The sequence below is a fragment of the Typopeltis vanoorti genome, chromosome 23, assembly GCF_054136105.1.
Source record: "Typopeltis vanoorti isolate ZY-2024b chromosome 23, IOZ_Tvanoo_1.0, whole genome shotgun sequence".
Classification (NCBI taxonomy): Eukaryota; Metazoa; Arthropoda; class Arachnida; order Uropygi; family Thelyphonidae; genus Typopeltis; species Typopeltis vanoorti.
This window is the reverse complement of record NC_143571.1, coordinates 61561064-61587178: the sequence shown is the minus strand read 5'-3', so window position 1 is coordinate 61587178 and position 26115 is coordinate 61561064. Positions and strand designations below refer to the sequence as shown.

At 36.1% G+C, this 26115-nt stretch overlaps 1 protein-coding gene across 1 annotated transcript in view; it reads left to right on the top strand.

Moving 5' to 3' along the window:
* The window catches only part of LOC150093903 (uncharacterized), a 72335-nt gene that overhangs the window by 26644 nt on the left and 19576 nt on the right, over positions 1-26115 (top strand). Inside the window, exons 2-4 of the mRNA XM_090412854.1 lie at positions 4650-4822; positions 14829-15803; positions 17471-17586. Coding sequence (XP_090268980.1) covers positions 4650-4822; positions 14829-15803; positions 17471-17586 — 1264 coding nt within the window. The remainder of the gene's footprint in view (positions 1-4649; positions 4823-14828; positions 15804-17470; positions 17587-26115) is intronic.

Here is a 26115-nt window from a genome sequence, read left to right as displayed (position 1 = left end):
ACCATCGGCATTCTTTAAAATCATTCTGCCATGTACATTTTTCCTTTTACTTGCTACATATCTAAAAAACTGTAGGATTCTCTTTAGTTTGCATGATCAGTGTTCTTTCGTAATCCTTTTTTGCTTTTCTTACCACACTCGTTACCCTTCTGGCCTGCGCTTTATACCGTTCATGTGCCTGCCGGTCACCTTTCTCCTTAAATTCCCTCCTTAAAGGACGAATAGCGTCGATTCTAGATTCTCGGCGAGCTGTACTTAAAATGACGTGGGCGTTAGGATGTAATATGTGTCTTAAGGATTCCCCTTAAGGATTGATGCTGAGAAAAACACATACAATTTCTGAACTGTTTCAAAAAATGAAATCCCTTCTCTAGATGGCATTGCAGCATCATTGACCACCAAGTTGAGAGAATGAGAACAGCAAGGGATATAAAAAGCTCTTGGGTTCAAGTCCCTAATGCGTTGTTGAACTCCTGAATGCTTTCCTTTCATGTTCGATCCATTGTCATAACCCTGGCCACGCATGTTTGCGATTGGAATATTCATGTCTGATAATTTTCTTATGATACATTAGGTTAACGCTGAGCCTGTAGTGGCTTCTAGAGAAATGAAACCAAGAAAATGCTCATGAATGTTGATATCAGTTGGATCCGTATTATCAAATCTTACAATTAGTGTTAATTGTTCAATGTGGCTTACATTGGGAGTACAGTCTGCAATTATGCTATAATATTTAGCTTTCTCAACCATAGAAATTATGTTTTTTATGGTTCCAGAGAGGAGAGCAATCAATTCATTTTGAATATTTTTCCCAAGATAATGTTGGGCCGAACCACAAGCTACTCTCATTAAATGTTCAGACATAGCACTGTCAAATCTGGAAATCAGTTCAACAAGCTGTAAAAAATTTCCATTGTTAGGGTCATATAAATTATCAGATGTTCCACGAAATGGTAAGCATTGTTGGCCCAAGAACTGGACAACAGCAATTAGGCGTTCTATTATGCTCCTCCAGTGCCGAATTTCTGAACTTAATAACTTTTGTTGCATTGAATCAATTATCTGTTCTAATTTAAGCCTGGACAATAATTCAATCCACTTTTTATGGGACTCCAAATGGTTTTTAGATTTCTCGTGTTCATTAAGATACACATACAAATGACCCCAATCATTATATCCATCAGTAGTGAATACCATTATATTACAGGAAAACAACTTACAGCAGAAACAAAATACAGAATGTTTTTTTTTTTTTTGAATACGCTAACCATGATCGATTAATATGTTCTCCATTGCTTAGTTCCCTAGTGTAAAAATTTAATGCAAATTTCCTGCCATTAGAGCTGCGCGTAAAAATGAAATCACTGTTTGGTTTCTCTGGCACACCTTTTTTTAAGATTTCCAGTCTTTCAGCATCGCTTAAAGGATTCCATCTAGTTGGATCAGTGTACCTATCAAGTTCATCACTTAAATCTAGATTCGGAAATTGTCATATCAGTGTCATTTTCGAGATTCCTTGCAATGTCTATATTACTAGGGTCCAAGTTAGAAGTACTTGCCATGAGCTCAGAATCAGTGGTTTCGGTACATTTACTTATTTCCTCCCCTACATCAGCTGATTCAGTTTTTAGATATTTAAGTAAAGTCCCGCTATGTTTTTGAATATCACGTTCTTTTTCCAGTTTCCATTTGCGATATTCGGCACCTGATAGTAGTTTTTTCTTTTATCGGACATTGTAATCTATTTGAATATTAAAATTATTTTAAGCCCTACAATAAAATATTATTATTAGTATGGTATTATTTAGTAATTAATGGAGGTTGAAACACTGTACTAACTACTACTTTACATAAAACTCTAAAAAAAAACTTATCACTGTAACAGTCACTAACAGTGAGCAAAATCAACTTTCCTTAATACACGCTCAAAAACAACTGAAACGTTCTGTAGATTACAGTATCAACTGCCGTTACTCAAAGAGAAGGACTCTAATGGAAATTTCAATTACTTCTTATATGACTTGTTTTCTAGTACACGTCTTGCCTTAGGCAGTAATTCATATAATCGGATTAAGTTCCAAGTTCCCGTGTTTAGTTCACATGGTATGCATACACAATACTAAGAGTTAGCATGATTAATACAACTAACAACTACAAGTTTTTACAAATATATTACAATATATTATACAAAATAGTGGCACACAACAGTAGGTAATATTTTAACATTTATTCTGATGAACAAAATTGGCCTTGGGAATGGCAGATTATGTTAAACTCTGAATGAGATACTATGTTATAATTCTTCTCATTCAGAATTTAACACCAGCTAACAGTGGGAAATTCAATTCATAGTAAGTTAATAAGCACAAGATAGAAATATAATATTGCATAATGAACTTTTAAATGCAGTTTTATTGCAGACTCCATTGTTGCGTATGCAAGGAATAGAGAGGAGAGGCGAGAGAGTAAGCGAAGAATGACTCGCATAGCTTCGATTACTGAAGAGCATTATGCGAGTATCATTGGTCGATGGATTGTCGGAAATAGAAACAGCATCATGGACATAAGTCATTAATCAACTTATTATAAAAACTGCGATCTTACGCAGTATTATTATTATTATTTATTCCACATCTTAATTTTATTCACTTTCGTTTTGGCCATCGCCTGTGCAAATGCATGCGTTGCACCGTCGGTAGAGCCGGCCCTGGTTATGATAAGGTAATGAGCGTGTTAGATAAGGGAGAATCATATACAGTGATATGCTTGAAGTTTGCAAAAGCATTTGATAGATTACTACATGATAAGTTCATGTACAAGCTGCAGAGAATGGAAATAGATAGTATATTGGTTAGATGGATCAGAGATTGGCTCTCTCTTTCTCTCTCTTAATGATACCAGCAAGCTATGTACGATGGAGCAGTGTTTCTGTTCTTGGGCCCTTACTGTTTAACTTGTTTGTAAATGATATATCATGTGGACTGACTGGGGATCTTCAGTTGTTTGCTGATGATGGAAAGTTGGGGAGAATTATAATCAGCACTGCTGATGTTAATTCCCTTCAGGAAGATTTGAATACACTTGTGACTTGAACAAAGGAGTAGAGTTGTAGTTTTAATATTAATAAGTGCACATTGTTGTGTTTGAAGTGCAGAAATATAAGGCTGTGTACTGTATTGGTGGTGCTGTACTGCAGGGAGTGGATGAGATTTGGAAAATGTGGTTGACAGTAGACTGAAGTTTCGAGGGCATATTGCAAGTGTTCCAAAGACTGCACATCGTTTTGCTGCTATGATAAGAAGTATTCTAACATATAGGGATAAGGAAGTGGTTGTGGCCATCTATAAAGCACCGCTCAAACCACACCATACTGTTGTGCTGAAATTTTGTTACCTGGTGTTTATTGTGATGTGGAAATATTGGAGAGGATCCAGAGATAAGTGACTAAGACAATATCAGGACTTTGGAATGCTGGCCATTGCAGGTGAGAGAGAAATTGAAGAAATGTGGATTATAGAGTTTGGTAGATAGGAGAAAAAGAAATATGATACTAACATTTAAGTTAATGAGAGGATTTTATCAGATTAATGCAGATGGGATTATGAAAAGAGTAGGTGTGAAGAAAAAACCAGAGGCCATCCCTGGACATTATGTAAGAGTGGTGTGAGGAGTAGATTTTTTATATGGAGAATTGTCAGTGAATGGAATGCATTATCAGAATGCATTGTTTACAAAGAGTGTTAAAGATTTTAAGATTCGGTAAGATAAATATTGTCAGCTGAATGAACCTCCCACGATGAGTGCTGGCTCCATGGAAGGTTAATAATGATAATAAATTCAAGCTGTCACTTACAATATTTGCTTTTAAAACACATATTTTGTAAAAGTGTATTTTTATTAGTATCGATTTCTAGTTTGATGATTGAATTCTTATAGTGTAAGTCTTCATTGGTAGAAAGAATAAAATAAATGAATAGCATCTTATTTTTGTGTTTTAACTAATGATCATAAAAAGCTTATGAATGCTAGTGACAGCTTTCCATTATTTTAATCAATTGATAATATTGTGGAATTCTAAGGGAATCCTGCATATTCACTCTTGTTTTCTCTAAGCTTATCATACTTTCTCTTAATTCTTATGTGGCTAGTTTTGAATATCTGCATTAAAGCCTCTTTAGCTATCTTTGAAAATAACTCAGAGAAAGTCTTGCTGATTCATTCACCACTTCCAAAAATTGACAAATGCTTCAGACATTCAAAAGAAATGGAACACCTTAGATTGCATCACTGCTCAAGGTGACTCAATAACTGATCCTATAAACCATTCGTGTCGCCTGGTTACTTGATGACTGGCTAGCTGCATCTGATTTTTTAACATTGAGTGTTCATTCTGCAGAGATACCTGATCTTCAGTAGCTATCAAGTGTCAAAATACCATGTCACTGCTCTTTTCTGTTTATATAAGTAGTTAATAGATTAATTTCACTTGGTTAAACTAATCTGTTATGCTACCTCTGTTATACTGTTTGCTGTGCAGTGTTCCTCTTTTACTACAATGGCAAAGAGAAAAATCTCACTAAATCCATATAGCCAAAATATTTTTTTAACAAAAAAAGAATATGAACTTGATGTGTCATTTTCTTTTTCAGTGTGAAAATAGTAGATGAAGATATTGATTTGAAGTCATTAACTCAGAAAGATTCAGAGGAAGAATTTGGAGATGAGGCGCCTGTTATTGCAGAGATTATTGATGATAGACCAGATCATATTAAGAAAAAAGAATTATATCAGTCATCCCAATGGAAAGGTGTTGGAGAAGAAGGTGATCACTTTTAAATTATTAGCCATGTGAGATGTGTATAAATAAGAATGTACTAGAGACCCTATTTTTGCAGATTGTTTTGCAGATTGGCTAGTTCCAAAAATTTAGGTAATGAATTTGAAATTGCAATAATTACAGATGCAAATTAATGATTTGTTGCTTCTTTGAATATATGATAGTCTTCTTTATTTTCATATTTGTGACTAAATTTTTTACTCAAATCAGCAAAACCTTGTATTAAGAAGAGGAAAAATATTCATTTAAAATATAACTTATTTCACTTGAAATAAGATTAATACCACACTAGTCTTTTAAAAAAATCGCATACCATTTTTTAAGTAATTTATACTTCAGTTTATTTTCTGTATATTCACTTTATTTATATGATGATTTTCCATCTTTTAATAAATGGCTATTGATTTTAACTGTCCTCCATAGTTACATTTATTGAAAAGTCACTTGTGCATTGTTGAATGTATCAATTCCCGTTCTTGCTCTTTTAGTTTAACAGTTAATTGTTCCTAAAAATTAATGAAATATAAACCAAACTGGAAGAGAAGGCCAAGAAACCTCAAAAGCTTTTTAATAGCTGGGATTGTGATACTATGAAAGCATTCATTAAATCTTTCAATTCCTGATATATACAGGATACAATGATAGTACTACATGAGGTTCACATTATTGCTAACTATTGACAATTTTCCTCCAAATTAGTCTTATCTGCCAAGACTCCAGTATTGTTTGGTCTTGTAAGGCATTTCTGACTGCCTCAATCCATCTACTTAGATCTTGATGTTTCCGCAAGTCTTTTTCCAGTCATCTTGACATCAAATATCTTTTGCTAACCTTTCCTGTCCCATTCTGTTTAAGTGAGTAACCATACCACCTAAGATTAACTCTGATCTCATGCATCCCTGAGTGTCAAGTTCCTTCCTGATATCCTCGCTTTTAATTATTCTGCCATTGAACAGATTCTATCTGTTCATTCCAATGATCTTTCTCAGCACTCTCATATTACTGGTCTCTAGTCTTTGATCAAATGTTTTATTTCTAACCCAGCCCTCAGATCCATGAGTTAAAATCAGTGTCTTATATACTGCTAGTTTAGAGTTTTGGCTAATTTCTCTTAGTTTCATATAAATTTATTCACCTTGGCTTATTTTGTCCACTTCCATATTTAATTTGTAATCTTTACTAAAAAGTTGTGCTTAAATAGATGAAATGTTTTACTTGTTCTATAGGTTCTCCATTTAAAATGCAGCTGATTATTATTACGTGACACCTCCAGAAGTCCAAGGATTCATCATAGGAGGGCAATCTACTCTACTTTGTTACATACGTCTCATAGTCTCCACTACTACTTAATTCCCCTGCTATCATCAAAGCTATTTACTACCCATCATAATCAACAACCGTAATTTGTCTGCTGATTGAGTGTTCGAAGGCCGATTTATTTGTGCCTGGGATGAAAAACCTGAGTTTCTGGGAGAGAAAACCCTGCTACCTCTGCGTGAGATCAGCTAACTCACCTTCAGTTGAAAAACTCATAAGGATTCCTCTTGTTGCAGCAAGAATCTAACTGAATCAAGCTGATGTTTTTAATGTTTCTATTTTTCCAGCTTATCTTTATATCACTGATTTTCATGCTAGTCTCTAAATGTGTTATTACAGCACAGGGAAACCAGCCAGCAGAACATACAGAAATGACAGCCATAATACAACCATCCTATCAGAGCATTAATTAGGTTTTGAAGAAGCTAAGTTACTTACACTTGACAGGCCATTGTGTGTTAGGCTCAGTTGTCTGTCATTGGAAAATTGGATATATTACAGCAGTTCTCAATTTGGTTAAGCAAAAGAATATAACATCAACTACATAAGGTAAACAGCTGAGATTAACATCTGGTTGTTTTGATATCAGCTTTAATGCCACTTCATATGATCTATATAAATAATGTAGATAATGTGCACTCTTGTCTTACATCTGATTTTATATCAAACCATCTTCCTGTACCACCTTCAGTTCTAAATGTTGATGTACAACTTAAATATAGTGTTTAACTCACTGTAATGTTCTGTTTTCACCATATAATTGTGTTTTGAATGGCCTTTTTCTTGATACCTGGTTTACATGAAAGGTTTACAAGCTTTCATAAGTAGGAGTCACTTTTAAAAAATAATACAGATCAGATATCACCTTACTCCAGCTGCCTTTCCACATATCAGATTTTTGATGACTTTTTTTTTTTTTACATTCAGTATTAATGTGTACTAATTGCATTTCTTTTGAATATTTTCTACCATAACCAACATCCTGTCTGCAATTTTCCTCCAAATTAATTTGCCAAGACTCCAATATTATCAAATCTTATATTTCTCTCTTCTAAGGCACTTTATACTATATCAATCACCTAGATCTTGGTCTTTCTTTGAGACTTTTTTCCTACCATCCTGGCAAAAAAACACTGGTTTTGCTAACCTTTGCCCTGCTAACACATTCTTGAATGCTAAAAATGTGAATTCTTTCCTAATGTCCTCATTTTAATATGATGCTGCCATTTATGCCATCTGTTCACTTCTGTAATCTTTCTCAGAACTCTCAGATCTATAAGTTAAAATTGGTTTGTAAGCTCTCTTGATTTTGATTCACATAGTAACTTTTTTTTTGTGTGTGTGTGTGTGTGTGTGTGTGTGTGTGTGTGTGTGTGTGTGTGTGTGCGCTTATGCACATTTTTATGTTGGATCCTGAAGAGAAATTGATCAGGTGATCATTATTATTATAATTATCCTTTCTCCTATATATATATATATATATATATATATATATATATATATATATATATATATATATATATATATAACTTGCCCCTCTCTATTGGCCTGAAATATTATTTCAGGAATAGTATCTTTGTCTAATTTGTTATTTATTGTTATTTGTTATTGTTGAAATTTGTTAAACATTGCCCTTCTTGAAACTGCTTGCCATTGAAGTTTAGCTTCATACTTTGTGTTCAGTAATCTAACTACATTTTCCTTTTCCTGATCATTATTGTTGAAATATAACGTCGAGTTTATTTAATAGAAATAGCCTGCTTATTCTAGTCTTTTCAAGTCATTATCACCAGTTATGTCAACATAGGATTTCTCTAATTGCTCTGTTTCATTTCCATTTATCTTAATGTTGATGGTGGCTGCCCTCAATTTCTGTTGATGTTTGTCATTATCATGTAGCTGAACATTTTTACTTATTGGTACTGTGCAAACTAAACTTTTGTTTTCTTTAACTACAAAGAATTATTTAGCTCACTTTGGCATGAGATGATAAGGTAGCCTGGGAAATAACTGTTCAATTTTGTTATGGAACTTGGTAACAAAACTTAAACTATCAAGCTTATGTTGATTGTTTTCAGTTTCTTGATATATATATATATATATATATATATATATATATATACACACACACATACACACACACCAATCTAGTAAAGTTAGGATTTAGAAAATTGACCAACACACGAGGATGGTCTGAAAAGTTCTCAGCCTAACAATGAAAAAACGAATTTATAATTTCAAAATTATTTTTCGACATAATCTCCCTTAAGACTAATACATTTATTCCAGCAATGCTCCAGCACCATTATCCCGTCCTGTAGTGGTTCTTAGTAAGATCTGCAAAATACTCCTCTACAGCTGCAATCACCTGTTGATTCAAAGAAAAACGCTGACTAGCGAGGAAGAGTTTTACTCTTGGGAAGAGATAGACGTCAGAGGGAGCCAAATCTGCGGAATAGGGTGGATGTTCCAACAATTCAAAGTGCAGATCCCTTAATTTTCCGATTGACAAAACACCTTTGTGGGCGGGTGCATTGTCCTGATAAAAGATGGGGGTTTTCTTCTTCTGCAAACTGGGTCTTTTCTCAAAAATTTTTTCATCTAGTCTGTTTAAAAGATCGGAATAATATTCCCCAGTTATTGTTTTACCCTTTTCAAGATAATTAATAAACAAAATGACTTTAGCATCCCAAAACACCAATGCCATGACCTTTCCTGCTGATGGAACAGACTTTGTCGTCTTTGGTGCTGAACAACCAGCTTCTGTCCACTGTTTTGTTTTTTGGATTCTGGCGTGTAATGGTGAATCCAAGTCTCATCCATAGTAATAAATTGATGCACAAAATCTGTTTTATTCTTGTTAAAACGCTCCAAGCACTGTTCAGAGATTTTCATGCGAGTACGTGTTTGATCTGTTGTGAGCAAATGCAGCACTCAGCTTGCGCAAAGCTTTTTCATTTGCAATTCTTCATGCAAAATATATCTTACACGTTCTTTTGAAATGCCTATAGTCTCAGCAGTTTCATGCACTTTGACTTGCGCTCATCCAATACCATATCTTGCACTTGATCAATGATTTCTGGTGTTGTTACACTCTTTGGATGTACTTCACGTGGATCGTCTTCAAGACTGGCATGGTCATGTTTAAACTCGGCAGCCCATTTCTTAATTGTTGAAAACGAAGGAGAAGAGTGCCTATAAACTTTTATGAATTTCGAATGAATTTCTTTTGCCGTTAAATCTTCTTTTACGAAGAATTTTATAACCGCATGATACTCACTTTGTCTGTATCCATTTCAAGGGATACAGACAACACTTTAGCTTTAGACAGCTGTATAAAACAAACTACTTGATAGAATGAGTTGCAATTTCACATGGATGCTTATGACAGATGTACCAACTTAGAAAAAAAAAATCTTGCTGTTAGTGTTTGCCATCTATGGTTGAGGCCAAGAACTTTTCAGACCACTCTCGTATTCTCTTTCAGTTATTTGGTTTGCTTGTACAAAGAGTTGTTAGAGAAGGTGATCAATTCTATATTAATTCACTTACTATTTTTAAATTCATTTGTTTATTCGATTTTCTTATTTGTAGTTTTTAAATTGTAGGCTGTATAGCACTGAGATGAAATATATTGGGTATCTGAGATATTGGCCATCATAAAAAGTGTATATACATTTAGTATATACACTTTTGTCATGATGGCAGTGCACTGTTATCACTGTCATTTTGGCAGTGACATTAAATTATATTAATAGTTTGTACATTTATATTCATTTTTATTAATAGTTGATGGTATATTAATTTTTGAATTGACTTCTTTCCTTTCTTTAGGAAAATTTTGCATAAATGCATATTTAGTACAAAAAAATGCTGTTGGTGCCATATTCTCTCCCTTTTTAAATCTAACTCTAGATTTTAGAGGAGATCACCTAAAATTGATTGATATCCACCAAAAATTTATAAATGAATAACAGACCATATGAAGACTGGTTCTTTGCATTGTATCTCCATATCACAGTTTGGAGAGGGGTCAGACATCACTCTCTTTGGTTGCAGTGATCTGGGTTCAAATCTGGTATCAGCTATGAGGATTTATGATAGATTTTCAGCTGAAAATCTATTTGGTTTATCATCGTCAACAAAAATGATTAATTACATAATGTTTTTCTAATATCCATGACACTAGATTGCCACAAGAAAGATTTAATTCGATTCTAGTACAAACTAGAATTTGTTTTTGCTTTTGAGTTAGTCATTGACACACAAGAAGAAACCCAGGCTTTTAACCTAGTAATTTAGAAAAATAGACCACATAGAACTTGCAGCATAGACATTCGCAAGGATATGTGTTTTGTATTATGGGATACTAAGGCAAGTGATGTGGAGTCATTAGCTTCTATATACGTGTTGCCCCAGTCCTGAAAATACTTCAGGCACAAAGTTTGTTTGCTTACACTTGGATAAAGGATTAAACAAGTATATAATTTCTTGGTATCTTTAATTTATTTAAACTTCAGTAAGCTTATTGATATATTATTGAAATTCCTTTACTAAAAAAACCGTTAGGTGGCATATTGTGTGTATAGAGTTGATTTTGTGCTCCTGAAAGATGAGTAACTTTTTCATATTTTAGTTGATAATATTAGGTTAACTTATTGTAATTTTAGTTTGAGCTATTTAGTTTGTTAGTATTACTTGTATTATTGTTATTTTTTTTTTTTTTTAAATTCAATTGTCACTATGATGCCAATTTTTAGTAGTACAGTGGTGGCAAAGACCATGTTGTCAGGTGATTTAAATTTGCGGGATTTTCTGCAGTGCAGTGTGTGAAGTGTATTCATTGAGAAAATTGAAGGATATGTTGAAGGAAATCGAACCTGGAGAGAGAGAGAGAGAGCGAGTGCCTATTAGGGGATGAGAACACAGCTAATGTTAGTAGAGTGGATGGTACCAATAGTAAGATGTAGTAAGAAAATGACGTTATTAATGTTGAACATGTGGCTGGGAAAATGGGGGGCAATAAGTGGACATTAATAAAGAAATAGAATACTTGAATGTTATCCATCACAGGACAAAGCTTGAAATTGAAAAATTGTAGAAGCAGCAAGTACTTAGCAGGGCCGAGAAGCAGGTAGGCTGAAATAGTAATAAAGACTGAAGGAACAAAAAAGAAAACAAGTTAAGGAGAAAATTATTTATTGAGACTCAGTGATCAGGGGAGTACTTAATGAAAGTGTGACAAAATCATGTTTTCTCTGGTGCAAAAATTCATATTAGTCATGCCATCTGGATACAAAAAGGCAAGTTGAAGGAAATGATTGTCTTGGTTGGAACAAATGATTAGAGAAGCGAAGCATTCTATGAGGGAGGATGTAATGGAGTTGTTAGAAGAGGAAAAACTGAAGAGCAAGAAGTTGAAAATTGTAAGTCTACCACACTATGATAAGAGGTGACCTGAGGAGAAGGGCATTGTTAGCTAAATGAGCCCATGCATAGGTTGTGCAGGATGAATGGTGTAGGATCTGTGGACTGTATTTGGTGGAAAGGATTTGTACAATGTTGGACTGCATCTACATGGTTTTGGTGTCTAGAGAGAGAGCTTTGTTCACCTAGCATGCTGAAGAGCAAATTGAGGAAAACTTAAGCAATTAGGTGGAAGCAGGTGAGTTTGAAGGCACACATGAGGCAGGTGAATGTGAGAATGACCAAGTGCGAAATCTAGTCTTGCAAGCAAAAGTATTTAATAGGGTAGTCAATTCAGGAAGTAAAGGTATGGGGGAGGACCTAAAGGATGCTACAGTTTCTATATACTAATGCCCAGAAGTATCAGGAACAAGAGGGAGGAATTTTTGGCATTGGTTAGTGCAACCTCATCAAAAGTTATAGGCATTAGTGAGACTAACAGCAGATGATGTAGTTACAGGAATAGAATGTAAAGGTTTTAGTATTTTCTGGGAAGATAGAGGAGATATGATGGGAGGAGAGGGGTACTGCTGATGATGATAGCAGATGAATTGCAACCAAAAAGAATAGGAGATAGATGGGAGGATGGCTGTTCATTTCAAGCAGTCTGGTGTGAGTTAAGGCTAAATATACAGTTGATTGTTATTTTAGGCCAGAGAGTTCCATGGATGATCTGGAAGACATGCATTACCAAATTGATACAATGAATATGGGTGAGAGTGATTATTATGGGGGACTTCAACTCTGGAAATATAGACTGGAAGGAAATGGAATTTTATACACCTACAGAAAGATAATTACTTGAGGCAGCATGCAATGGGGGGGGGGGGGGCTAGAAGTGTGAGAGTATTGGACCTGGTCATATGATCAGAAGAGCTATCCATAACCAATGTGGCCAAAAGTGACAATGCGGTCTTGACTTGGGAAATTGTACAACATGAGGAATATTTTGTCAAGAAGGTATATATGTGGGACTACAAGGCAGGTGATTATGATGAGCTTAGGAAGGAGCTTAAATCTGTGTCATCGCATAAAACACTGCGGGGTAAGAATATTAGTGGTGCATGGGAGATAGTTAAGGATCATCTAGAGGACGCAGTATTAAATTGTATACTTAAGGTAAGGAAAGATAATTATGTAGGTTAAGATAATGAGTAATATCATTATTCCAGCATTAGTAAGGTTGGGTGTCACAGATCCCAAAGATTTTAAATTGACTATAACTTTTTAACAACATGTGGCAGTGAGTCATGCCTCAGTATAGCTTTCCCTCCCGTGACCCGCTACTCGATGCCATAGACAACAGGCTGTTGCGTGCAAGCAAGTTTAGTGTGGGACCCCACCTTACCACTCTTGTTACATTTTCCCACCTCACCAGCGGCAGGTTATGCATGAGCTGCAGAAGAAGAAAATGCTTTGGAGGGTATATAAATAAAAAGGTGACTGTCATGGCAAGGAAGGCAAAATCAAATTATGAGAAGAATCTCACTGAGCAGGCCAAAGAAAATCCCAATGAGTTCTTTCATTATTTGGCAAGTAGTAAGAGGAAGAATGATTATGGAAGATTAACCTTAATGTGTGATGATGGTCATAAGAAGACAGAAGCAGATAAAATAGTTGAGTTACTGAGTGACTGACCCCCTTGCAAGCATATCTTCCTAGTGAGTTTACTGGTTTAACCTGTGGGAACAGGGTGGATAAATTGGATATTCTTAGGATATTATAGAATCTCAATGTAAATACAGCTGTGGAATTAGATGGGATGTCAGCTTGGGTTTTATGAAAATGTGCAAGGGAACTGGCAATGGCTGTAACTAGCTTCATTAATTTAAATCTCAGCTCTCATAGGGTTCCAAGGGAATGGAAAGAGAGCAAAATAAAACCTCCCCTGCATGAGAGAGGTTTTAAGACTGCAGTATCAAATTATAGACCAGTGAGTAGTCTCGGGTACTGGAAAAAATGATCAAAAAGACAATTCAAGAATGGGTAGATAAAAATATGATACTGTATGAGGAGCAACATGGCTTTGTGAAGGGTTAGTCATGCCTTAGTAATTTAATCTTTTTATAATAGAGTAACTGTAGAGTTGGATAAAGGAAATGGCTACACAATGATTTTGCTGGATTTCGCAAAGGCATTTGACAGAATACACATGGAACTCTGTTATGTAAATTAGAACAAATGGGGATGACTGACAAGTGGATAAGAGGGTGGCTGCTAGATATGAAGGGGGCAGAATCGAGGTGAAAACAGGTGACTAGTGGTGTGCCACAAGGCTCATTGCTGTTTAATTTGTAGATAAATGATATAGGAAATAGCCTGAAAGGAAATGTTCAGTTGTTTACTGATGATGCGAAATTAGGTAGAGTAATAGTTAATCAAGGAGAGAGATGGAGAGCTTGCAGGACAATTTAAATAGGCGTCAGTATGGACAAAAATTAATGGGTTTCAGTTTAATGTTGGGAAATGTAAAGTTATGTACTCTGGGATAAATAGATTACAAGCTGTTTATCGTATTGATGGCACTGTACTCCATGAAATAGAGGAAGCTAGACAGAGTCAAAGTTTAGAGGACATATTGCTAAGGTAGCCCATAAGGTTACTTAGCTATTGAAGAACAGACTAACAAGTAAAGATAAGGAAGTTCTTATTCCTCTTGATACTTCCACATCTGAATTACTGTGCTCAAGTCTGGGATGGGGAAGCGGTGGATAAGATTCAGAGGTGAGTCACCTGTGGAATGTTCCCTATGAGGATAGCTTGAAGGTCTTGTGGATCAGAAGTTGGTTGATAGGAGAAAAAGAGGGGATGTGACAGAAAGATTCAAGTTGCTTAAATAGTTATAGGAAAGATGCAGGGGAAATGTTTCAGCACTTGGCTAGAAGGACCAGAACAAGGCGTCATCCCTGGAAGTTGATTAAAGGTGTGATTAATAGGGATGCGAGGGCTAGATTTTTTTTGCTTGGACAGTGGTGAATGAGTGGAATGGGTTGCCAGAGTCAGTTGAGTGCTTTGTCTGTTAATGGATTCAAGGATAGGTATGATAGATTGGGTCTCCTGTGATGAGTCTTCATACTCCGTTGAGGTACCCATATAATAATAATAAATTATAAAATAGTTTTTTTAATTTAGTGCATTTATAATGTAATGAATTCGTTTATATTTGAATTTATTTCATATTCTAACATGTATATTTTTCCCTTTTCAGATGGTTTACAAAGTAAAGTAGAAGCTAAATCTGAAGAAAAAGCACCAAATAGTAAACAAGATCCTAGCAAGGAAAGTAGTTCATCTGCTGCAAAACATTCTGATAATGAAATCTCGCCTCCAAGAGGCAAAACCAGTCAGAGTTCCCCAAATGTTCGTAAAGCACACAACTCTGACAGTGATTTGTCCCCACCCAGAGGGAAAAGTGGACAAACATCTCTGAACACTCAGAAAAGAATGGATTCTGACAGTGACTTGTCACCACCTAGAAGTAAGAGTGGACAGGCATCCTCAAATTCTAGAAAACTTCTTGATTCAGATAATGGGATGTCCCCACCCAAAACAAAAAATAGAAAACCATCTTCCAGAAGAAGACGAGATTCTGATAGTGATTTATCTCCACCAAGAGCTAAAATGAGTAATCAATCCTCAGTTGCAAAAAACAGACATGAACACGATAGTGATTTTTCACCTACACGAGTAAAAGGAAGTCGCTTGTCTGCTGCAAAAAAACCACACAAACCTGAGAGTTTGCCACCAAAAAAATCAAGTAGTCAGGAATCGACATCTAATAAAAGACATGACTCCGATAGTGATCTCTCACCACCACGGGCAAAGGGAAGCCAGTCGGTTTCAAATCCTAAAAAGCGACATGATTCAGATAGTGACTCAGATGATGACATGTCACCAGCAAGATCAAGAAAGAACAATACATCTTCAAATTCTAAACCAAAGTATGATTCTGAAAGTGATAGATCCCCACCAAGGAAGAGACACAATGATAGAAATTTTTCTTATAAGAAAGGAAATGAAAGCCGACATTCCCCGAAGCAGATTAAAACTGAAGATAGTGCTAGACGAATGAAAAAAGGTTCTAAAAATGTCCATCACCAGAAATCTGACAGTGATCTTTCACCTCCTAGGCGAAAAAGTTCTGATTCTGAAAGTGATTCTTCTCAAGAACATAAACAAAACAGTAAGCATTTAAATTGTACAGGATACAGAATTTTCGATTTATTTTTATAACCATTATTTAGTTTATATCAAATATTACCCATAAGATCTTTGAAAATAAAGGTTAATAATTAAAAATATGAAATTTGCATCTCTATTATAAAATCCCAATGTCTGATCATCCACACTTACTAGCAAGATGACTTAGAATAGATTAGATTAATTATCAGGATTAAGAAATTAAAACATTTGTATTCTGCGAAACTTTCTAAAGCTTATAGAAACTAAAAATTTCACCAAATATTTCTGCATGGTCTCAAAACTGAGTACTTGATGAAATAAATTAATTCAGTTTAATAAAAGGAACAAGTGATGATTTGATTTTATCTTATGAGTTCAGGATAGAAAGTGGGGGGGGGGGGGAGAGCCTAATTCGTCCTCATTGCTAATAAGAGTCCATGCGGTTAGCCTAGTGGCTTTGTGCTTCGCAAACATATGCTTGGGGAAGGAGTGTCCTAGGTTCGATTCCTGTTGGCGACATGAGTAGCTTAAAGATCTTTCTCAGCTATAGCCAAGTTAGCCGGTCTTGTGCATGGACAGCAGTTTTTGCACCAGTTTATCTGGGGTTTTTCATCCCGCAAACTGGCCCCATGAACATACAGGATACATTCAGAGGATATAGTACGGCAAGGAAGGCAATGGGAAACCACCTTGCTCATAGTCATTTCCCTAGTATGGTAGCATATAGCTACCCCCACCAGCCGTATGGCTGATGGAATAAATTGAATAGCTAATAAGATAGTATGCAGTGACATATTTCTAGATTCTAGAAAAACTAACCGGATTATCTAGAAAAATAGTTTTTTGTATAAATCCCACTTATGAAAGGTTTACTCCTATAGTATGTTAATTTTGTGAATGGGCTGGGAGTTAAATAATCTAGGAGTCCTAATCTAGGAACCAAACGTGGTACCAAACTGCTTTATGCCTCTGATAAACAGAATGGTGGTCTTACCATAGGTGTAAAACATCTACCAACTAAGTGAATCAACTATCTATAGTTCAGCTGCACATTTTATGTAAATTATATAGAATGAAAAATAAATGTTTTGTGTGTGAACTAGTTGACATTGTTATTGTCACTCCTGCTGCCAATTTTCCGTCTTTGAACATCTTTTTGGGGTTTGTTCAAAAATCAGTTCTCATGCTTATAGTATTTCTGTTCAAATCACTTTTGAACAATTTATAGTTATCTGCATTATTGATAATGACAAAAGGAAAACCCAGAGAATCACCTTGAGAAATAAGGTTTGATCTTCAGACAAAACATCCTATTTCCGATCTTAAAGAAGATGCAATAAAATATTGCATTGTTGTATGTAGCTTTAGGTACTCTTTTAAAATTTTTTTTTTTTTTTACTTGCATTAAAACTAATATTTGACATTGTATCGATATCTTTCTTAAATATCTAGCAATTGCACATTATGGAATGACCAACAAACCCAATTTCCTTCTAATATTCAATAATGTGAGCTCTGGCATCAGAATACTGAAAATGACATTAGGTTGTATTCATTTTTTTATAAAAATATTTTTATCTATCCATTTTATGCATAATAAAATGGGATTTTACATATTTTTTCATAATTGCCAAAGTATAACTGAAATTCTCAATTTTTTTTTTTCAGAAAGACCTCGTAATTCACGTACATTATCAGGTTTAAAAGCAGGATTACAGGATTCAACATCACTTAAGGAAGAAACGCGTGCTGCAAAAATACGAGAAGAGGACAGAATGAAAAAGGCAAATTTTGTTTTCTTTCCATTCCATTATTTCACCATTATTATTTTATTATTTTTTTGATAAATAATAAAAGTAGTATAGCACTTCAAGAATGCAGGCTAAGAAAATGGAGTATTGGCTGAATGAAGTTAGAGGTGCAAGTTAACATGGAATATCCTGGAAAATTCTTTTAATATACAATAAATAGTGTAATACAACAACAATATGAAATTAAACTTGCCAGTATATTCGGAACATAAAAGATAAGGTATTGTTTTATAAACTATTGATTTTTGAAACTTATGAAGTCGCAAAAATCCTGATTTAGGCAAATCAGGATATGTTTTGGCAAGAGTACTGTATTACGTATCAGCATTCATTATCTGCTAAGTTAAAACACAAATATGAAACATGAAATCATTTATTCATATACAAAATCTCATGGAGATAGTCTGTTGTGAATCAAGTTATTATTATACGGACACCTCCATGAGTCTGAAGACTAATTGCAGAGACCCAATCTATCCACACCATCTATCATACCTCTCCTTAAACTCATTAACAGACAAAGCACTCACAACTGACTCTGGCAACCCATTCCATTCATTCACCACTCTCCAAGCAAAAAAAAAAATCTAGTTCTCACACCCCTACTGACCACACCTTTATTCAACTTACAGGGACCCTTATTCTGGTCCCTCGAGCCAAGTGCTGAAACATTTCCACTTTTCCCTGCATGTATCCAATAAAATCTTTTAAGCAACTTAAATGTTTCTATCGTATCCTTTCTTTTTATCCTATCATCCAACTTCTGCAATCCACACACACCTTCAATCTATCCCCATAAGGAACATTCCACAGGCCACTCGCCTCTGAATTCTTTCCACCGTTTCCTCATCCCCAAGAAACTCTGGGGACCAGACTTGGGCACAGTAATTCAGATATGGACATATCTGAATTCCCCTTAATAAGAGGAATTACAACTTCCTTATCTCTACTTGTTAATGTGTTCCAAGTAATCTTATGGGCTACCTTAGCAGTGTGTCCTCTAAACTTTAATTCTGTCTACCACTACCCTTAAATCTCTAGTTTCATCTATTCCTGGAGTACAGTGTGATACACAGCTGGTAATTTATTTATCCCAAGATGCAAAACTTTACATTTCTCGACCTTAAACTGACACCCATTAACTTTTGCCCATAATGACAGCCTATTTAAATCATCCTGCAAGCTTTCCACACAGCCTTGATTGACTATTACTCTACCTTCTCATCATCAGCAAACAACTGAAAATATCGTTTAAGTTGTACATAAACGATATTTTCTATATCGTTTATGTACAACTTAAACAGAAATGGTCCCAGCACTGACCCCTGTGGCACACCACTAGTCACCTGTTTTCGCCTAGATTCTGCCCCTCCATATACCACTCTTGATATCTGTCCAGCAGCCACCATCTTATCCACTTAACCAGTGTCATAACCATCCCCATTTGTCCTAATTTGCGTAACAGTATTCCGTGTGGTATTCGGCCAAATGCCTTTGCAAAATCCAGCAAAATCATCATTTAGCCATTTCCTTTATCCAAACTCAGCTGTTACTTTATTATAAAAAGTTAGTAAATTACTAAGGCATGACCAACCATTCACAAAGCCATGTTAATCCTCATACAGTATCATATTTTTATCTACCCATTCTTGAATTCTCTTTTACCAGTTTTTCTAGTACTTTTACTACCATGCTTGAGATACTAATTGGTCTGTAATTTACTACTGTAGTCTTAAAACCTACCTTATGCAAAGGAATAATTTTGCTCTCTTTCCACTCCCTCGGAACTTTACCAGGTCTGAGACTTAAATTAAACAGCTTAATCAAAGGCATTGCCAGTTCCCTTGCACATTCTTGCAAAACCCCTAGCTTATATCCCATTTAATCCCACAGCTGTATTTACATTGAGATTCTTCAATATCCTAAGATCCTCCAACACATTAACATAAACAAAGTTGCTTTGTTTTTATGCAAAATGGTAAATGACAGATGGTTCATTTGCCTCATTTTCAAAAATAAGTGCTTATATATTGCCAAAATTTTTCTTAGTCTTCCTCCATGTCTATTAGTTTGCCTGTGGGTCAAGAGCACTAAACGTAGGTGAAGGTAGATGTCTAAGTTGGTGTCAGTTGATTTTTTTTTTTTTTTTTTTTAATTGTTTCTCTTACTGGTCTTCTTTAAGAAAGACAGTATTAGGAATGTGATCTTTCCATAAATAAATTTAATGGAACCATGTGTACCAGACATATCTAAAAAAAAACTTTCATGGCTAACACATGTAACAAAAATATACAGGTAGTCGTCGACTTCGATCTATGTGCTTTACGACTGATCGACTTATGACTGCTGCTGCATCTTGCACCGCGTTTCAGTATGAACTACTGTAACAGATTTTTCTACTACACTCACACGTCCTATCCGTGTGGTCCCCGAAGCCTAATGGGAAAGGTTGTGCATGTAGCGTCGGCCCACTGCCCAGTAACGTGTGTTTGGAGTGATTCCTGCGTCTCGATCTCTGTTTGCATACAAATTACGTTCACTATTTTTGGTTCAGTTATAATTTGTGTTACAATTAACATTTTTTTAAAACCCCTAAATATGTCAACCAAGAGGAAAGTGCCTGTTTACTCCTAGACCTGTCAAGAAAGCAAGAATTTTTGATTTAGACACAAAATTGAAAGTGATTAAGCAGCATGAAGAAGGAAAGAAGGTGAACGCAATTGCACGTGATTTTATCTCATTCTACAGTGTCGAAGATTTTGAAAGACAAAGAAAGGATTCGTGAAGTTGTTCAAGGTTCGGCACCCATGCGAGCAACAGTGATAATGAAAGAATGTACAGGGCCCATCCATGAAATGGAAAAATTGTTTCTTTGGATGGAAGATCAGATATAAAAGCGAACACCCGTAAGCCTTCTTACAGTACAGTCGAAGGCTAGAAGTTTCTTTCAGATGCTGAAGGAACGCACCGGAAAAGATTACACTCAGACATTTATAGCAAGTACAGGATGGTTCAAAAGATGATTCAACCTTCATAGGGTTCGAGTAACTGTAGAATCAGCAAGTGTAGATGTGGAAGGAGCTCAAGAGTTTGTTAAAAGTCTGGATGAAATAATTATGGAAGGAGGGTATCAACCAGAACAGCTTTTCAACGTGATGAGACTGGATTGTTGTGGAAAAGGATACCAGAACGCACTTACATTCATCAAGAAGCCAAAAGCAGGCCTGGTTTTAGGGCACTTAAAGATAGGCTGACTTTACTCCTTGGCGGGAAGATTGCAGGTTTTAAACTGAAGCCTTTTTTAATTTATCATTCTGAAAATTCCCATGCATTAAAGAATTTAAACAAGCACACTCTGCCTTTTCAAACCGAAAAGCCTGGATGACTCAAACATTGTTTGAAGACTGGTTTCTAAATTGTTTTGTACCTCAAGTTCGTGAATATTGCTTCGAGAAAGCAATTCCTTTCAAAATTGTATTAATCTTTGCACCTGGCCATTCGCCTCACCTAGACCACTTCCATCCAGATGTAAAAGTTTATTTGCTGCCAAATACAACTCCACTCATTCAGCCTCTGAACCAAGGGGCGATTGCCACATTTAAGGCACACTATCTTCGAACCACTTTTGCCCAAGCTATAGCTGCAACAGAGGCCGAACTAGAACTATCTTTGCAAGAGTTTTGGAAACAGTACGATATTTATAAATGCATCAAAAATATTGCGGCCGCGTGGGAGGCTGTGACAAAGAAATGCATGAATGGAATCTGGAAAAACTGTGTCCAGCATTTTGTTAATGATGAATTTGATAGTGAACATGAACTTCAAATGGTTACGGAAAATATTGTAACACTGGCAAATGGACTTTCTTTAGACGTTGAAGTGGAAGATGTTGAGCTGCTAGAGCAACAATCTGGAGAACTTATCGCTTTGGAAGAAGAGAAAAATGAAGATGAGGAAGAACCAGAAAGAAAATTCACCACTAGAGGGGGTTATCTGAAGGTTTTTCTCTACTAAATAAACTTCTTACACATTTTGAGGAAATGGACCCAAACATCGAACGATTTGCAGGGATTGAATGAATGGTACAAGATGCTTTTCGGCCATACCGTTAAATTTACGAGCAGAAAAGGAAACAAACAATTCAGACAAAAATCAACATGTTTATGAGAAAAACAACTCCCACTACATCAAGTGGCAGCATTGATGACCCGCAGCCAATCACGAGTGGTCAGTAAAATATTTCTTATCTATTTTCTACATATGTTTTCTTTAGTTCTTTAAGATAAAATGTTTTTTAGGTTTTATACAGTATTTGATATCTTTTTCATAATATTTTTTATTTTTGTAAACCAATTGTGTTGTACACAGTGTCTGATTTACCTAAACTGGCCCGACTTACGTCCAGATTGTTTTATGACCAGTCGGTCGGAACCTAACATGGTCATAAGTCGATGACTACCTGTATAGAAAAAAATATAGAAATTCCATTTTCATTCCATCTTTGGATTCTGCCTGTCCTTGCTTCTCATGCTATTGACACTAGGTACAGAGTTCTTAGGAAACTAGACAAAGCTTTTTCATTCCAGCAAGTTCAAATTTAGTAGTCTTTTCCTTGAAACATGTGAAACACTCTGAAATTGTTCAAACCTCAACCTCTCAGACTGCATGCCGATCTTTAAGTTTTGGAAGTGATTATTATTAATTGTTCATTAATTTATTTTTAATTATTTTTATCTATGCAATTTTTACAATTGTTCCTTTGAACTCTAATGGTGTATTCATATACTTCAGCTGTGAGACAGTATATGAATGCTTTGACTCGTGATTCATCTTTTGAATGTAGTTAATGGTCTGTCTTCCTGATGAGATCCATGTGATGATGGATGAAATATACTGGAGTTATTGAATAAAATTCTACATATTTTTTTGTTACATGTGTAAACCATGAAAGTTTTTTAAAATTGCGATCTTGCCATGTATATCTTAGTGTTGTTCAAAGGCGTGTTGTCCCAAAGCTGTTGATATTAAATGCTTGCTGTGTTGTTCCAGGTCTGGGCATCATATGTAAACATGGCTTGACTGGTGGTTTTGTACAGATGAATTTTGGTTTTTTTGGTAATGAGATTGGATTTCCAGATATTAGTTACTTTTATGGAATTGAAGAGCTTTGCTTTCTTCACACTATGTCAGAGTGTTGATGTAGAAAACAAGATATTGAAAATCATTTACATTCTTGGAAAGAGTGTTGCTGAATGATGAAAATGGATGTGCAAAACCAGGGAAACTAGAACTACCAAGGAGGGGGGGAATGAATATGCAGACATCAGTGAGACAGATGAGTGTAAGAATGTATATAATGTACCCGAACCAGCACTAAACAGGACAAAAAATGGGAATGGGTCATTTAGAATAATGCATCAATATAGGGGTAGGACTAAGGGATCACTGCATTTCATGTATACTAATGCCAGGAGTATTAGGAACAAGAAGGAAGAATTTTTGGCCTTGATTGGCTCTTCCTGGCCACAGGTTATTAGCATTAGTGAAACATGGCTGACAGAAGATGATATAGTTAGTGGGATAGAATGTGTAGGTTATAGTGTATTTAGGAGGGACAGACAGAATAAAATGGGGGGAGGGGTATTATTGATGATAGCTGATGAACTGCAGCCAAGGAGAATTGAAGTTGTATCGCAGGATAGTGAAAGGAGCTCATTTGCGGCTATTTGGTGTGAGATTGAGACTGGCAGAATAAAATATACAGTTGGGTGCTGCCATAGACCAGGTGATGGAATAGATGGTGGAGATAGTATGCATAGGGAAATTGATGAAATGAATGGAAGGAGGGTAATTATTATGGGGGATTTCAACTATGGTAACATTGATTGGAAGGAGGAGAGGACACATGTGAGGAAGGAAAAGGATTTTATTCAATTATTAAGGGATAACTATCTGAGACAGCATGTAATTGAAAATACTAGGGGTGTGAGAGTGCTTGACCTGGTAATAGCATCTGAGAATTTGACTGTAATGAATATGACCATGTTGCCACCTATTGGTGAGAGTGATCATAAGGTCTTGACCTGGGAGGTGGCTAAAGGTGTGGAATTTTCGATTAAGACAAGGTATATGTGCAATTACCGTGCTGGCAAGTATGACAAGCTTAGGAGATTGCTTGGATCAGTGCCATGGCATGTACAACTGCAAGGGCTGGACGTCGATAGAGCATGGTAAGTGGTCAAGGAGCATTTACAGGAGGTTATGGCTGATTGTATACCTATGGTCCGAATAGTAAAACAAGTAGGGGTTAAATGGATGAATAACACCATTAAGCTTGAGCTGCAAAAAAAAGAAACAACTGGCCTGCAGGCACACGAACGGTATAAAGTGCAGGCCAGAAAGGTAACGAGTGTGGTAAAAAAAGCAAAAGCGGATTATGAAAGGAAACTAGCTATGCAAGCAAAAGAGAATCCCAAACAGTTCTTTCAATATGCTGCAAGCAAGGAAAAAAACTGTACACGTCAAATGATTTTAAGGAATGACAATGGTAAGGAGGTCACTGAATCAGTCGATATAGTGGAGTTACTGAGCGCGCACTTTGCAAAATCCAGGTGGTGACATTGAAAAAATGAAGGAACCATTAGTTTATATGGGAATAGTGATGAATGAAGTGGAGGTGACTAGTCTATTACAGAACCTTAATGTGAACACATCTGTGTGATTGGATGGTATACCGGCACAGGTCTTGCATGAAGCAGCTAAGGAATTATCAGTGCCCTTGACCATGTTGTTTAATCTGAGTCTCAGGTCTGGTTTAGTCCCGAAGGTGTGGAAAGAGGGGAAAATAGTTTCACTGCATAAAGGAGGATCCAAGACTACGGTTGCAAGTTACCGACCGATCAGCATATCAGGAGTCGTTGTCAAGGTCTTGGAGAAAGTAGTCAAGGGAAAAATACATTGATGTATTTTTAAGTAGTCAAGGGAAAAATACAAGGGAATGGATTGATGAAAATGAGATACTGTACATGGGACAGCATGGCTTTTTGAAGGGTAGATCATGCTTCAGTAACTTGCTCAAGTTTTTAACAAGGTGACGGCTGAACTGGATAGGGAAATGGGTTTACAGTGATACTGCTGGACATGGCAAAGGTGTTTGACAGGATACCACGTGGAATACTAATCCGTAAACTACAACATATGGGAATGGATATAGGGTTGGTGAGATGGATAGGAGGGTGGTTGATGAAGAGATATCAGAGAGTAGTTTATTCAGGAGTAGAGTCCAAAAGACTGCCTGTGACTAGTGGTGTGCTGCAGGGTTCTGTTCTTGGACCACTGCTGTTTAATCTGTTCATTAATGATATAGGGAAGGATATAAGTGGAACAATTCATTTGTTCGCTGATGATGCAAAATTGGGTAGGGCAATGGTGAATGCAGAAGATGTCAAAGTCTTGCAGGATGACTTAGATAGATTGGAGTTCTGGGCTAAGGAGAATGGATGTCAATTTAATGTGACAAAATGTAAGGTTATGCATTTTGGGGTGAAAAGATTAGCAGCAGTATACCACATTGGTGGAACTGTACTCCAAGAGATTGATGAGGCCAGGGACTTGGGAGTGTTGGTGGATAGGGAGATGAAGTTTAGGGGGCACATTGCAAAAGTAGCTAAATCAGCTCATCAACTCACTTGGTTGTTGAAAAATACCTTGACGAGCAGAGACAAGCAAGTTATTGTACCTCTGTACTGAGCCTTGATAAGACCTCATCTCAACTACTGTGCCCAGATTTGGTCACCTTGGTTTCTTCTTGATGGGGAGGAGGTGGAGAGGATCCAGAGGCGAGTGACTAAGATGATAACAGGTTTATGGAATGAACCATATGAGAACTGGTTGAAGATTTGTGGGTTGCAGAAACTAGTTGATAGGCGGAGGAGGGGAGATATGATTGAGACATTCAAATTGCTAAAGGGATTCTATAGGATTAATTCAGAGGATATTTTTGAGATCAGGACTGGTGGTGGGAGAACTAGGGGACACCTATGGAAGCTGGGCAAGAGTGTGGTTAGCAGGGGTGTTAGAGCTGGGTTCTTTACTTTTAGAGTGGTAAATGAGTGGAATAAGCTGCCAGAGTCTGTTGTGGGTGCTATGACGGTGAAAGAGTTCAAGGCAAGGTATGATAGATACTGTGAGAATGTAATCGCATAGTTGTGTGGACATGATGTTTAGGGCCTCCCTCGATGAGTCTACGGACTGCTGGAGTTGCCCGAAATAATAATAATAATAATTCTTCAAGAATGTGGTCATTTAGTCTAATATTTTCCTTTTGTTCTTTAGGACTAATTTTACTGCTGTTAACTGCCAACTCAATTGGTGCAGCATTTTTTCATAAATTATCTAAGTGGTTTGGGACAGTCTGAATGTTAATCAGTACATCAGCTGAAAAACAGGCTACTTATATGGGTTTGTTCTGCTGAATGTTTCACGTGGTTTGATGTGGGAAAA